This window comes from Xenopus tropicalis, chromosome 6 (genome assembly GCF_000004195.4).
Source record: "Xenopus tropicalis strain Nigerian chromosome 6, UCB_Xtro_10.0, whole genome shotgun sequence".
Lineage (NCBI taxonomy): Eukaryota > Metazoa > Chordata > Amphibia > Anura > Pipidae > Xenopus > Xenopus tropicalis.
The window spans coordinates 13,814,193-13,830,472 of record NC_030682.2 but is presented as its reverse complement, the minus strand read 5'-3'; the positions used below and the strand labels follow the sequence as shown (position 1 = coordinate 13,830,472).

Sequence of the window (16,280 nt, the reverse complement as noted above, 5' to 3'; positions counted from 1 at the left end):
CCACTGCTACTATAGGCACCATCTCTCCCTACTATACCTGCTATCCCACAGCCCCAGTCCCTTCCCAGAGGCTATTATCCCCCCACTGCTACTATAGGCACCATCTCTCCCTACTATACCTGCTATCCCACAGCCCCAGTCCCTTCCCAGAGGCTATTATCCCCCCATTGCTACTATAGACACCATCTCTCCCTACTATACCTGCTATCCCACAGCCCCAGTCCCTTCCCAGAGGCTATTATCCCCCCACTGCTACTATAGGCACCATCTCTCCCTACTATACCTGCTATCCCACAGCCCCAGTCCCTTCCCAGAGGCTATTATCCCCCCATTGCTACTATAGACACCATCTCTCCCTACTATACCTGCTATCCCACAGCCCCAGTCCCTTCCCAGAGGCTATTATCCCCCCATTGCTACTATAGACACCATCTCTCCCTACTATACCTGCTATCCCACAGCCCCAGTCCCTTCCCAGAGGCTATTATCCCCCCATTGCTACTATAGACACCATCTCTCCCTACTATACCTGCTATCCCACAGCCCCAGTCCCTTCCCAGAGGCTATTATCCCCCCACTGCTACTATAGGCACCATCTCTCCCTACTATACCTGCTATCCCACAGCCCCAGTCCCTTCCCAGAGGCTATTATACCCCCATTGCTACTATAGACACCATCTCTCCCTACTATACCTGCTATCCCACAGCCCCAGTCCCTTCCCAGAGACTATTATCCCCCCACTGCTACTATAGGCACCATCTCTCCCTACTATACCTGCTATCCCACAGCCCCAGTCCCTTCCCAGAGGCTATTATCCCCCCCACTGCTACTATAGGCACCATCTCTCCCTACTATACCTGCTATCCCACAGCCCCAGTCCCTTCCCAGAGGCTATTATCCCCCCACTGCTACTATAGGCACCATCTCTCCCTACTATACCTGCTATCCCACAGCCCCAGTCCCTTCCCAGAGGCTATTATCCCCCCACTGCTACTATAGGCACCATCTCTCCCTACTATACCTGCTATCCCACAGCCCCAGTCCCTTCCCAGAGGCTATTATCCCACTGCTACTATAAGCACCATCTCTCCCTACTAAACATCTATACCCTCCTACTTTACTCATCAGTGCATTAATAATGGGGAAAGCACTAGCAGCCATAAAGATCAGAAGCCCAACGTGCCTTTGTTCCCATTACACATGCTGTTTTTGCTTATGAGTTGGGCTCCTTCCTCTTCTCATTTATTCCTTTATTACTTTCAACCACAATAATAAGAAGTCAGTGGTGTTTCATGGCTCTGTGCAGTTGGTTGGAGGGCAGTATGGAGTGCGTGGGTATTTCTGTGAGAGGGTCAGAGACCCCCCGGCCCCCTCCCTGGCATTGTAAGACAAATAAAGAAGCAGATGGTTCTCACTCTTTCAAGTCTCCAATCACTTTTCTTCCTTCCTGATCATTTCGGTGAGAGTTTCCGTGCATCTGCCTATGGCTAAATGGGATTCTCTCTCTGCCGCCTCTTTTTTTAATTTATTTTATTTTTATTTCCCCTTTTTTTGCCATTTTCCGAGCCGCCTAACAAACCTGTATACAGTTTAAAGTCTCTCTCCGTCTCCGTGGCTTTATATTTGGTACAGTAGCGCCGCTTTGATGGGAAACAGGTGCATTTAACGACGCCATCAATTGCTCGAGGTTCCTTCACGATCGCTAATTATTACTTTATTATTCCAAATAAACAGATGGCTGAGCATTTACAAAGATGTTTCTGAGATTTGCTTTACAGACTGTCCTATAAAACTGTTTTTTTCTGCCCTCTTAGAATGTTTATTTTAACTCTCGACGTGATATGAGCGTTGCGTCCCGGAGTAACCGTTACGTTGGGAAACGACCGCAGCCCGAGTGCCCAACGATCTGTAATATACACATGGGGGGGCATATTTATCACAGTGTGTAAGCCAGCATCACTGGTGATGTTACCCATAGCAACCAAACGGCAATTAGAATTCAACAGTCACCTACAAGTTAGAAAACAAAAGCAAAGACCTGATTGGTTGCTATGGGCAATATCACCGATGACATTGGCTAACACACTATGATAAATATGCCCCATGATGTAATATGGATGGTGGAGGTGATATGCAACGTCATTGGTCATGTCAGCAAGAGCTCAGAGTGATTGGATAAGTGCCATGGTAGAGACAGATGCTGGTCCCTTTGGCACACCGTACTTGCTGGCAATATGCTGGATTTCAGGAGGCAACTAAAGGTAGTGATGTCAGGTGTGAAGGATTGTTCTGCCCCCAATAAGGGGTAATTATATCTTAGTTGGGATCAAGTGCAGGTACTGTTTTATTATTACAGAGAAAAGGGAATCATTTAACCATTAAATAAACCCAATAGGGCTGTTCTGCCCCAATAAGGGGTAATTATATCTTAGTTGGGATCAAGTACAGGTACTGTTTTATTATTACAGAGAAAAGGGAATCATTTAACCATTAAATAAACCCAATAGGGCTGTTCTGCCCCCAATAAGGGGTAATTATATCTTAGTTGGGATCAAGTACAGGTACTGTTTTATTATTACAGAGAAAAGGGAATCATTTAACCATTAAATAAACCCAATAGGGCTGTTCTGCCCCAATAAGGGGTAATAATATCTTAGTTGGGATCAAGTACAGGTACTGTTTTATTATTACAGAGAAAAGGGAATCATTTAACCATTAAATAAACCCAATAGGGCTGTTCTGCCCCAATAAGGGGTAATTATATCTTAGTTGGGATCAAGTACAGGTACTGTTTTATTATTATAGAGAAAAGGGAATCATTTAACCATTAAATAAACCCAATAGGGCTGTTCTGCCCCCAATAAGGGGTAATTATATCTTAGTTGGGATCAAGTACAGGTACTGTTTTATTATTACAGAGAAAAGGGAATCATTTTTAAAAATTGGAATTATTTGATTAAAATGGAGTCTATGGGAGACGGCCTTTCCATAATTCAGATCTTTTTGGATAATGGGTTTTATCAGAAGCCAGTTATGTGTCTGATCTTTTGTGTTATTAAACAATTTAGCAGAAATCTACACTCAGGAGTCAGAACAAGCAGTGCCGTGAATACAAACAGCCAGGCAGATACTGCTCTTAATAACAGTGACATTTACAAATAAATCCATGGTATATTTGTTATAAATTTGAGGAGAAAGTTGCTCAGAATGACCTTTTCTTTCATTGTACAAACCGGTTTTTGGGTTGAGTTCCCCTAGAACAGATTTTCATGGTTTTTTTTTTCATCACGGGGACTTTTTATCTTTCCATTCAATTCCATTCAGAGCAGGAACAGGTCATTTCCGAACTCTCGCTTTGTTGTAGAAGCAGAGAATGTATATGGAAGTGAAGGGCTCAGCGGACGCCACTTCTCCGGGAAAGCGCAATACGCTCTGAAAGGGGGTGACTTATTGAATTTGGTTTTGTCCAGTGGTGGGTTTTTTATTTGTGTGATCTGATTAAGTGGCGAGCCCTATAGCGCACTGATCCCGACGGTGGCGCGGCTGCTCAATCGTTCAGGCCCCGACGCGGGATGCTTTTTAATAAATGTTTTACATTCGATAGTTGTTCGCTGCCGACCCTCTCGGATACATTGCGGCCATTGTGCGGCCAGACAATGCCGGTTGGATTGCATTGAACTCTTTAGGGGTTTGAATGGCACAGTTGCTAGGCAGGACTGAGGGATTACATTAGTGGGACAGACATTCTCAGTAGGAGAGAAACCCAGAGAAACAGAGGGGGATAAAATATCATAGAAAGCACAGAGCTCTCCCTTATACTCCCAGCGCGCCTGCCGGGAGTCCGGGCTGATCAGCCACTTACACGGACTCTATTGGATATTCTATAAAAACAATTGATAAGTAAAGACAACCTGCTGCTCTACCACTGTTTCAGTTAATGTTTGAGTGTTACCCTAAGTTTGCTCATAGCCTGTACAGAGAAATACCATAAAACTATGGCAGCATAGGGATTCCCCTGTACTAAGCACAATTCAGCAGGAACAGCCCCCTAAGTTTGCTCATAGCCTGTACAGAGAGATACCATAAAACTATGGCACATAGGGATTCCCCTGTACTAAGCACAATTCAGCAGGAACAGCCCCCTAAGTTTGCTCATAGCCTGTACAGAGAGATACCATAAAACTATGGCACATAGGGATTCCCCTGTACTAAGCACAATTCAGCAGGAACAGCCCCCTAAATTTGCTCATAGCCTGTACAGAGAGATACCATAAAACTATGGCAGCATAGGGATTCCCCTGTACTAAGCACAATTCAGCAGGAACAGCCCCCTATGTTTGCTCATAGCCTGTACAGAGAGATACCATCAAACTATGGCAGCATAGGGATTCCCTGTACTAAGCACAATTCAGCAGGAACAGCCCCCTAAGTTTGCTCATAGCCTGTACAGAGAGACACCATAAAACTATGGCAGCATAGGGATTCCCCTGTACTAAGCACAATTCAGCAGGAACAGCCCCCTAAGTTTGCCCATAGCCTGTACAGAGAGACACCATAAAACTATGGCAGCATAGGGATTCCCCTGTACTAAGCACAATTCAGCAGGAACAGCCCCCTATGTTTGCTCCACCCCCCAGTGCAATTCTTATTATTTAGTAATAACCTCGCAATAAATCCAATCAATATAAATTACCTATAATTACACCACTTCATACAATATAGCATATTCTGATACCCGGTCCTATCAGTGAGTTATGAATATTGCCCATTAATAGATAATATAAGTATATAGGTTTATTAATAGGTGTGAAATTGGGGCAAAGTAGACTGTAAGCTCTTTTGGGCAGGGCCCTCTTCACCTCTTGTATCGGTTACTGATTGCTTTATATGTTACTCTGTATGTCCAATGTATGTAACCCACTTATTGTACAGCGCTGCGGGATATGTTGTGCTTTATAAATCAATGATAATAATAATAATCTCCTGGTTTATGAGCCCGTAGCAGCCCATACGTTGTTCCAGTAACACAAGGTAGAGCGTGTGCCTTCGGTGCATTGGAATGTGCAGGGGCAGGGAATGACTTTCCCCATAAACTCACCATCGCTTTTACCTAGTAAATAAATGTCACATAAAACTGCCACCCTGTAATGCTCCCCTGTCACTGCCTTTCCCCTGTTGGTGAGTGTAGGGGCAGTGGGAAGGCATGTCTGGTGTTGGGTCGGGGTGGGCACTGCGGGGGGCAGAGTGGCGCCAGATGCAGAGTCAGAATGAAACAACAAAATGCCAACCCTTCCGTTTGTTCCTGAGGGTTATCCCTGGGAATGACAGCCAGGGGTTTATTGCTGTGTAAATGCTTCGCTTTATTTGGCTCTTGGTGGCAGAAGCAAAGGGAGAAATCACTAAGCGGTGCCTAAACGTTACAAGCAAAAAGCTGTCATTTTACTGTGCCGGGCACTTGGACTGGCCCAGGGGCCGAACCGAAGATATAGGAATTTTGTGTCTTGGTGCTCCCAGCCCTGACCAGACTAGTATAGTATTTAGCAAACAGGGGCACGGCCTTGGGGTATCAGTAAAGTTACCACTTGGCCGGTAAATCACTAGTAAATTTGTAATAACCTATCAATCCCCCCCCCCCCCCCATTCACCTTTCTTTACCTTCTCGACTGCTGATCAGCTTTTATTATCGCAGCCCCATCTCTGCCCCGCCCATTTACTGGTCACATTTACCCTTGCCCCGCCCTGGTTTGCCCATTTCCCTGCCCCCCCCATCAAATTACATCACAGCTCGCCCCTGTCCTGAAGGCCATTGCCAAAAGTTGTCAACCGTAGGTATCGGGTAAGCGATTTTAATCATCAAGCGATGCCTAACATTTGCACCCCCAGGGGATATAACGTTTACCTTTTAAAGGACAACTAAAGCCTAAAGCAAGACTTTGAATAGAAATGCCATATCATAAACGGAACTTGCTGTACCAGCCTAGAGTTTCCACAGCCCTATAACAGTAACGATCCAGGCCTTCAAACCTGTTCATGGGAGCTCGCCATCATGGATCTTGTTAGGCCATCTTCTGTGGGTCAGTGGCACTGCACGTGCTCAGTGAGTTCTGGGCTGCTGTTGGGAAGCCAAGCTTAGGGGCTGTCAGGACACACATTAGCAGAAAGTGAAGTCACCTCTGTCATAGAAACTGGTGCTTTAGGGTTGGTTATTCATTTCTGAATATTAATCATTTCTGCTGCAGGCTGCACTGCTTTCTATGCTGAACTGTTGCTAGGCTGAAAGGCTACAGGAATGCCAGCTATGGCCACAAAGCCATTTTCTAGTACAGATTATATGAAAGTCACCTGTGGGAGCAGTGGGGCCGGATTTCGGTGCCAATATTGGTCATTTTGATGCTTTGCTGAATGTAGAAGGCAAAAAAGTTGACGGGGGTAAATATACAGCAGAATCAATATTCCCAGGAGCTGATTAACTTGACCTTTTGGGCCGGTCTAATCCGTATCATCTGTGGGGGGGGGGGTATTTTGCTCCCAGTGTGCCTCCCGTAATATCAATGATATCCTTTTATCCTCTCCGCAAACACTTGGCATTTACACCCTCCCCGACGCTCTAAGCTCGATGGGCGCTATTTCCCTCATGAAGGATATTCACATTTTATTTTATTTTTTTTTTCCCCCTTGAAGGGTTGTGATTTCTGCCAGAAAATCAGTAAAAAATTGGATTTCTACTTAGCGATGTTGTGTAAAAGCATTAGATTCAGAGCTCGACAAAGCCCCTCGCTCTCGCAGAGGAACGGTGACAGCTGCGAACCGTAGGAAATGAGATGTCGACATGGCTTAGAGCGTTCCCGAGCAGACATTTTGAGAGGCGTAATGTGGGGCTGCGAGTGACAGAGGCGCGGGGGGAATTATACCTGAACAAATATAGCATGAAAGCAGTTATTTCCCCCCCCCCCATCCCTCCGTTGTTCAAATTCAGATATAATGATGCTGCTTCTTGCCAATCGGCTGCTCCGACAGAGAGTGAATATATTCCGAAGTCGGAATTCTTAATGTTTCCCCGAGCGCCGCGGGAAGTTTCTGCATTTATCCAGCTTGCCCCGGGGTAATTAGGAGTGAGGTTTAGGGTAAATGTCTAATTACCCCCCCCTCGGCAGTACAGGAGGCCCCACAGCCTGAAGGTTATTTAGGGTGAGACTCGAGATATAACTGCAATGTGGCCATTCAGCCACAGTTTCTTGAGTTATTTATTATTTGCCTGCCTCTTTTAACAATTTTCCAGCTTTCAAAGGGGGGTCACTGACCCCGGCAACTAAAAAAAAAAAAACAGTTGCTCTGTGAGCTAATAATATTAGTACAGGTATGGGATCCCTTATCCGGAAACCCATTATCCAGAATTACGGAAAGCCTTTTTCTCTGTAATAATAAAACAGTACCTGTACTTGATCCCAACTAAGATATAATTACCCCTTATTGGGGGCAGAACAGCCCTATTGGGTTTATTTAATGGTTAAATGATTCCCTTTTCTCTGTAATAATAAAACAGTACCTGTACTTGATCCCAACTAAGATATAATTACCCCTTATTGGGGGCAGAACAGCCCTATTGGGTTTATTTAATGGTTAAATGATTCCCTTTTCTCTGTAATAATAAAACCGTACCTGTACTTGATCCCAACTAAGATATAATTACCCCTTATTGGGGGCAGAACAGCCCTATTGGGTTTATTTAATGGTTAAATGATTCCCTTTTCTCTGTAATAATAAAACAGTACCTGTACTTGATCCCAACTAAGATATAATTACCCCTTATTGGGGGCAGAACAGCCCTATTGGGTTTATTTAATGGTTAAATGATTCCCTTTTCTCTGTAATAATAAAACAGTACCTGTACTTGATCCCAACTAAGATATAATTACCCCTTATTGGGGCAGAACAGCCCTATTGGGTTTATTTAATGGTTAAATGATTCCCTTTTCTCTGTAATAATAAAACAATACCTGTACTTGATCCCAACTAAGATATAATTACCCCTTATTGGGGCAGAACAGCCCTATTGGGTTTAATTAATGTTTTATTGATTTTTTAGTAGACTTAAGGTATGAAGATCCAAATTACAGAAAGACCCCTTATCCGGAATGCCCTTGGTCCCGAGCATTCTGAATAATGGGTCCTAAACCTGTATTATTGTTACTTTTTATTCCTTATCTTTCTATTGAGACCTTCAACTATTCATCTTCCAGTCTCTGATTTAAACCACTGCCTGGTTGCTAAGGTAAACAAGACCTTAGCAACCAGATAGCTGCGGAAATGCCAAACTGCAGAGCTGCGCAACAGAAAGCTAAATAACTAAAGAACAACAAATAATGAAAGAATTAATATCAATATAAGGAACCCCTGCAGCAGTTCACGTATAGCTGCAACCATAGATGAACACTGAAGTCCACTTTGCCACTAGGTTCATTTTAATTGCCGCTACTTGCCCAGGGCTACTGCCTCTTGAGTTTGCACCAGCGTTTGGCTTCTACCAACCAAAATAATCTCTTTGTGCCATAACCTTCTTTATTTAGAGCCGGACACACATGGAGTAGGGTTGCCACCTTTTTTTTTTCTTTTCTTTTATTACCAGCCTTTAGGTTGGGAGACTGGGCAGTGACATCACTTGGGGGCGGGGAAATGGGTGTATGAGGGAGAGGAATGGGCGGGGCAGAAGCTGACCTCTATATAAAAGGGAGTTGCCTGCCATGGAAGGAGTCAGGGAAGGGGGCGAGAGGAAAAATCTCCCAGTATTATTTGTCTAAAATTCTTGGCAGGGTGGAACCAGCACAGTTGCAGCCCTGGACTCAAAGCTGTAAAAGAATATGTTAGAGTCCCAAGTGTCACCATTAATCCCTGGGCAAGTTCCCTGGGCGAGGATGTCGCCCTGCACACCTGCTGCAAAGGCTTTTCTTGTCACTTCCAAAACGGACTGATGGATCGGGTCCCAAACGAGTCTCACAAGGAGAAAAGGGGGGGGGGGGGCATTTGTAAGATTATTTTGCTAAACTTAGCACCTTATAACGTTCTTGCCAAAAAGTCTACAGTAGGGAAGGGAAAGGTGATAGGAGATAATAGGTTTAGGATGTAGGAAATAAATCCCTAAAAAAAAGTGCCCCAAATGAGAACCGATGAATATAGTGGAATATCCTAGGTAGGGTTTTTTGAAGGACAACTTGGGGCAACAGGTGTAATGTCAAATACAAGTGGTACAGGCAAAGTTAGGTGACTACTCAAGACTGGGGAAATGATGTACCCCCTTCAGTAAGGGGTTGGGTGTGTATCTAGAGCCTGGGGAAGACTGGGACTCCAATGACTTCAAGCCAAGGGCGGGACCCTGTGAACTAGGTCTGGGTGAGAACTATAGATTCTAGCAAGAGATTTAGTCAGATGGGATGGGTATACACCTCAACAATAAGTTGGGTTGGTACCCTGGTGTAAGTTGGGTTGGTACCCAGAAGTGTAGGGGCAATGAACGATTCCTATGGAGAGAGCCAAACCACCCATGCTGCTCTGCCATTAGAACAGGGATCCCCAACCTTTTGTACTCGTGAGCCACATTCAAATGGAAAAAGTGTTGGGGAGAAACACAAGCATGGAAAAAGTTCCTGGGGTGCAAATAAGAGCTATAGTTGGCTATTTGGTAGCCCCTATGTGGACTGGAAGCCTATAGAAGGCTCTGTTTGGCTTTACACTGGGTTTTATGCAATCTAAACTTGCCCCCAAGCCAGAAATTCAAAAATGGGCATCTACTTTGAGGCCACTGGGAGCAACATCCAAGGGGTTGGAGAGCAACATGTTGCTCACAAACCACTGGTTGGGGATCACTGCATTAGAAGAATATTTGTATGAAGGAGTAAAGTTGTAGAGGCAGCTGGTGGTATAATGGTGGGTGTTTGGGGGGGACTAATGTATCAATGATGATCAATACTAATGTATCAATTGGGGGGACTAATGTAGGTACTGGCGACAAATGAGAATTAAGACTTGATTGAGTGGGGGCAATATATCTGGCTGGGGAGATTGCTAAAGAAAACATTAAAGGTGATGACACACTGAGCTTACTAGTAGCAGCTACTTTTTCAAGGCTACTGAACTCCAGAAAATAGCCTGCCATAGACAATACTGAGAATTGCCTCTGCTAAAACACATGTAAAGACAATTATCAGTAAATGATCAGCATTGTCTATTTTAGTAGCCACGACAAGTAGCTGCTACTAGTAGCTCTGTGTGTCTTCACCCAAAGAGATTGGTGGTGCCGTGTATGAGAAGGACACATACTATAAGACTGTATGGTGGGTCTGAGCTTGGGGAGTTATGGTCAGAAATGGACATGTGGGGCTCAATGTTGCCTACAAAAGTTCTTCTAAATGCAACAGAATAAAGTTTAGATGCACCCAAGCCCATGGGAAGCGCAGACTTAGTGCAGCTTCTCTCCGGCTCTATACATGGCCGGGCTTCATTGGAAGTGGCGTGTTTCTGAATGCATTTGTGTCAGCCACTCCAACAGGAGAACTTATGCTTTTTTTTAATGTCACCTTTCCTCATCCAAGTGACAGCGGCAAATCCCCCCTCCCTCCATGCTCAGAGCCAGGTCATCCCCCCCCCCAAAGATGAATACATATTGTGCCCCAGCGCAGGTGGAGACCTGGGGGGCAGCTCTGATGTGTAATGGAAGTTGATGTGCCGCGGAGCCCGTTTGGATCACACACATTCATAGCTGGGGGGTTCTGAATTGCAATGCACTTTTGGGTTTTCTGAGGTCACCGTCCAAAGATCATTCAGGCTTGATTCCTCTCTAACTGGACTTTGTATGGAGAATAAACATTGCCGCTAATTGTTTTCTAGTCTCGGGCCAAGGCACACACAAGCCAACCGAGTCAGCAAATTCACATCTTTCAGACACAACAAAACTCCCTCAGTTCGGTGATGGCACAGAATGCTGTCGGCAAACATATTCCCCCGCTGACTGCCACCTTTCCTGCCCCTTCATTAGATGTTTAGCATCTGCCATGGGATGAGCCAATGAAAGACCAAGTTCTGTTTGGACACCTCACCGATGGCTGGTTGGGTCACTGATGGTACAAACCAACGCTAAGTTCTTGAGCTTTTCATGAAAGGTGCTTATAGCTTGTTGGCAGTTTCAGTCTTGCTTAATCTTCCATTGTTGCAAGTCTGGTGTCAACCTTCCTTATTATCAACTGTAGACATTTGTTAATGGTGCAGCTAGGAGTTCGGTCATGAGGAACAGACATCTTTGTATTTCTGTATAGAGAAGCGCCATAAAACCATGTTGGCATGCTATTGCCTTTATATAAGCATCTTTAATAGGAAATACTGAGTACGGTAGCTCTTATGGGTCAGTGGAATTCAGTTGCCTCTGTGCTTTCCCTAGGGAGTAGTAATGGCAGATATAGTCAACTGGCGAGGCACTGGGCCTTAATTAATCTTTGACCAATGCTGGGTGATACAATGTATGGGGGGGCTGTTACTTAGGTGTGTAGCCAAGTGCCAACAGTCTATTTTGTCCCAGAATGCACTGAGCCATGCAGAGTTTCAGATATGAATGTGGGTGACCCTATCCACTATCAAATTTTAAAATACAGTTGGACTGAGGCTTGGCCTCATATACCCCATATACCTTAATGGGGTAGTTCACCTTTACACTAATATTGATATTGATATTGTGAGACCATTTGCAATTGGTCTTCATTGATTATGGTTTTTCAGTTATTAGGCTTTTTGTTCAGCAGCTCTCCATGTTGTATTTTAGCAGCAATCTGGTTGCTAGGGTCTCATTATGCAGGCTATACGTTGCTCCCCCTGCCGCTGAGGAATGTACAGGGTGGGCCATTTATATGGATACACCTTAACATAATGGGAATGGATTCCCATTATGTTAAGGTGTATCCATATAAATGGCCCACCCTGTACAATAACTCCGCCATTGTGTGTCTATAACACTGTGTGTGTGTGTGTGTCTATAACACTGTGTGTGTGTCTATAACACTGTGTGTGTGTGTGTTTCTTGTCACAGTGTTTGTCGCCGGAGCTAATGGAGCTCTATATGGCTCGGTACCTTGCCCCGTAAAGAGCTAATGGGATTATGTTCCTTCGCTGCTTCTGTCCTCGCTGACCCAACAGAAGGCGCAGAATAAGATTATCTGATTGGCCACATAATGGGCTTTTGGTTCACTTTTGGGACTGATCGTGTTGTTGTGCCTATAATACAGCGTTCCTGCAACTCTAGGGCCGACCTTAAAGGAACAGTAACACCAAAAAAATGAGCTCTGTAGAATACAGCTGGAATCTACATGCCTTATCTGTGATCTGCTAAGTAACCTGTGCCTTTTTACCTTTGGCTACAGAGCAGCTTTGTTTATATCAACTATAGTAGGGTTTTTGAAGCAAATACACTTTTACCAGAGCAGGGCAGTTGTACATTATATTTGAATTACAGGTATGGGACCTATTATACAGAATGCTCGGGACCTGGGGTTTTCCAGATAAGGGATCTTTCTGTAATTTGGATCTCCATAACTTAAGTCTACTAAAAAATCATTTAAATAATAAATAAACCCAATAGGATTGCTTTGCCCCCAATAAGGGGTAATTATATCTTAGTTGGGATCAAGTACAGGTACTGTTTTATTATTACAGAGAAAAGGGAATCATTTAACCATTAAATAAACCCAATAGGACTGTTCTGCCCCAATAAGGGGTAATTATATCTTAGTTGGGATCAAGTACAGGTACTGTTTTATTATTACAGAGAAAAGGGAATCATTTAACCATGAAATAAACCCAATAGGGCTGTTCTGCCCCCAATAAGGGGTAATTATATCTTAGTTGGGATCAAGTACAGGTACTGTTTTATTATTACAGAGAAAAAGGAAATCATTTTCAAAAATTAGAATTATTTGCTTATAATGGAGTCTATGGGAGACGGCCATTCGGTAATTCAGATATTTCTGGGGTTTCCAGATAATCTATCCCATACCTGTACTTTAATTTTGGTGTTACTGTTCCTTTAACAAAGGGACCCCCCAGTGAAGGCCTGTAATAGTGAGATTTGAGGGCGATGCCTGTTTGGCACCTTATAGCTCAGGGACCTAAATCCAACGACATAGAAGTAATAGGTAAAATATAGAATGGTGGCACCCAGTGGGCTTGGGTAGAAGGGTGCACCCATCCAGGCTGCTACAATGTATTGATCTGGACAGATTCTAGGGACAGACGGCTGAGATATTCTATCCCCAAGCTGCAAAATGATGTCGGGCTTCCTTACACCCACGGGACGGTGACCTGGGTGTCCCCTGAGGGCCCCTCTGGACATGCCTATTGCTGAGTCCCTTGCCTGCCTGCGCTGCAGTGCACTGGTGCATCTCCCTTGTGGCCTTTGTAGTAAAGAAAAAAAGCCCTGTCATCTGCTGTAGTTTTTATAACCAACCTTACATTTAAAGGGGAACTTAACCAAAAAAACTATTATGGGCATAAGGGAAAAAAAATGTAATCCCAGGGTACCTTCCCATGTGCATTCACTACACATTTTCAATAGTTTTAAAGTGAGTTCCTGTGTTCTTCAAGGAAAGGCCTCCATTAGCGCCCCCCGCAGTGGTTTGTTAGCACCTGCGCCACAGGAGAGCTGGTCACATGACTTCAGAGCCAGGGGTGGTGTTGGCGGGCCAAGCAATTTACTTTGCAATTGATTTTTGGTAATTTGATCTCTGCGGTCATTTCTGTTTTTTTGTTCCCAATTCCTAAGAAATTGGGTTTCTCGGTGGGAAAAAAAATCAATAGAAAATTGCTTTACTTTTTTTTTTTTTTGTACGGTGGTTCTTAATACCATGATTCCTTCCTGAATTTGACTGTATGTGTAGTAACAGCGCATCCATTTATAGCTGAACTAGAACTCTCAGTTGGTTGAGCATCTGGCCAGAAGAACTTGTAAAGCCAGGGGAGACCGTTGGTTGCACTTTGGAACCTGATGTATTTGCCTTAGAGACGTCTACGCTGCCTGTAGGGGGTACAAGCGGTGTGCAGGATGAGAGCCCTGACTTAACTGCCATATTACCAGGGGCAAATAAATGCCGGTGGCAAGTTTAAGATGGGCCACCATCAGATTTGCCAGGGAACCCATCAGTTAATAGAGCTTCTCCAGCAGAATCCTGCATTGTAATCTGTTTTTCCCATGGGGCTAGCTTTATTCTTCATTTCCCAGGGTGCCACAGCCATGTGACCTGTGCTCTGATAAACTTCAGTCACACTTTACTGCTGCGCTGCAAGTTGGAGTGATATCCCCCCCCTCCCCTCACCCCCAGCAGCCGATCAGCAGAACAATGGGAAGGGAGCAAGATAGCAGCTCCCAGTAGGTATCAGAATAGCACTCAATAGTAAGAAATCCAAGTCCGGCTTGGGACTCCTCCAGTTACATGGGAGTAGGAGAAACAATAGGTTAGCTGAAAGCAGTTCTAATGTGTAGCGCTGGCTGAAAGCTCAGACTCAGGCACATTTTACTGCTGCGCTGCAAGTTGGAGTGATATTCCCCCCCCCCCCCCCCCCCCAGCAGCCGATCAGCAGAACAATGGGAAGGGAGCAAGATAGCAGCTCCCAGTAGGTATCAGAATAGCAATAGTAAGAAATCCAAGTCCGGCTTGGGACTCCTCCAGTTACATGGGAGTAGGAGAAACAATAGGTTAGCTGAAAGCACTGTAATAGTGGCAAGATGGTATCATAAGGGAAATGTAACTGGGTCCGTATACTAGGGCAGGTTATGAGTGAGTGCCCCATGAACCTATAGGGGTTTATGCAATGATTACCTTTCTCTCATTCCCCATGTTCTGTAGAGCTGTCAGTCACCCCAGAGTAATATATATATATATATATATATATATATATATATATATATATATATATATATATATATATATATATATATATATATATATATATATATATATATATATATATATACTCTCCTAGTAAGGTATAAGCTAAGATTTTCCAGCCCTTTTAATTGGTCGATTATCTTTTATTTCTCAAAATAATGTAATGGCATTGGCTAATAGTAGTTAAGGGTTGTTTTATTAACCATTAATATATAACACAGACAATATCAGTATGGCAGCTGCTTTATTAGGGGTTGTTTAATTAACCATATGACCTTTCCTAATGAATACCATAGTGACTTGCTGAGCATGCTGGGAAGTGTATTTAGCAACAGCTGAAAGGACAGTAACTTAGTATTTATATGCACCTTGTGTCTTGGAACATGCATTTTACATGGCTCGGCTGCCTAGTGGAACAAGTGCTCCCTCTAGAGCATGGAAGGGGAATGACTGGTATTTCTGTGCATGTCAGACTGATACCCGTGTTTCCATTTGTGCCATCTTTGCTTTTACCTATAAAGAAGCATCAGCTGTTAAGACCTAAAACAATTGTAATTATTCAGAATATTTAGATTGCAAGATTTATGTGTTTAACATCATAAACTAAAATTATTGAAAGTCCCCGATTTGTTGTATTGACAAGGTTTGCCCCCCCCCATTTCGGGACCCTCTCCTGCCTATTGTGCAGATTTTGGCACCTCTGGTCCCTTTCCTCAAATCTTTTGGGCCCAGCAATCTTGGCCTGAATGGGTTATTCTGCCAGGCAGCGGCTCAGACAATGGCTGTTATTTCCGTGCCCAGTGTTTACACGATCTTGGCAGCGGCGGCGTTTGAGAAGCTGTTTTCGAGGAAAATGCCGTCTACTTGGCTCCACTTTTTGTCTCCGATTTATTTTGTGCTTTTCTCACAATGAATGTTTCCACTCGCTTCTGCCTGGTAATGTTTGTGAGAATGCATTCTATGTTACATGAAATATATATATATATATATAATATTTCATCCACTCTAAATGATACCTTCTGCTGCTTATGTGTGAATTGGCACAACTGTGACTGACTCTGTATTTCCCTCGGCCCCAGGCTCCGGACATGACGAGGTGGAGACGAGGGAGTGCATCTATTACAATGCCAACTGGGAGCTGGAGAAAACCAACCAAAGTGGGGTAGAAAGCTGCGAAGGGGAGAAGGACAAGCGACTCCACTGTTATGCATCTTGGAGGAACAACTCGGGCTTCATAGAGCTGGTGAAGAAAGGGTGCTGGCTGGATGATTTCAACTGTTACGACAGGTAAGTGAGGTGCCTTTTATTATGTTCTATGAAAAAGGACTGACCTAAACCTACTATCCCAAAGTCCCTTC

At 44.1% G+C, this 16,280-nt stretch overlaps 1 protein-coding gene across 1 annotated transcript in view; it reads left to right on the top strand.

Annotated features, from left to right (window-relative positions):
* acvr2b (activin A receptor type 2B) overlaps positions 1–16,280 on the top strand; it is a 90,413-nt gene that overhangs the window by 54,297 nt on the left and 19,836 nt on the right. The window contains 1 exon segment of the mRNA NM_001006870.1: positions 16,002–16,209. Coding sequence (NP_001006871.1) covers positions 16,002–16,209 — 208 coding nt within the window.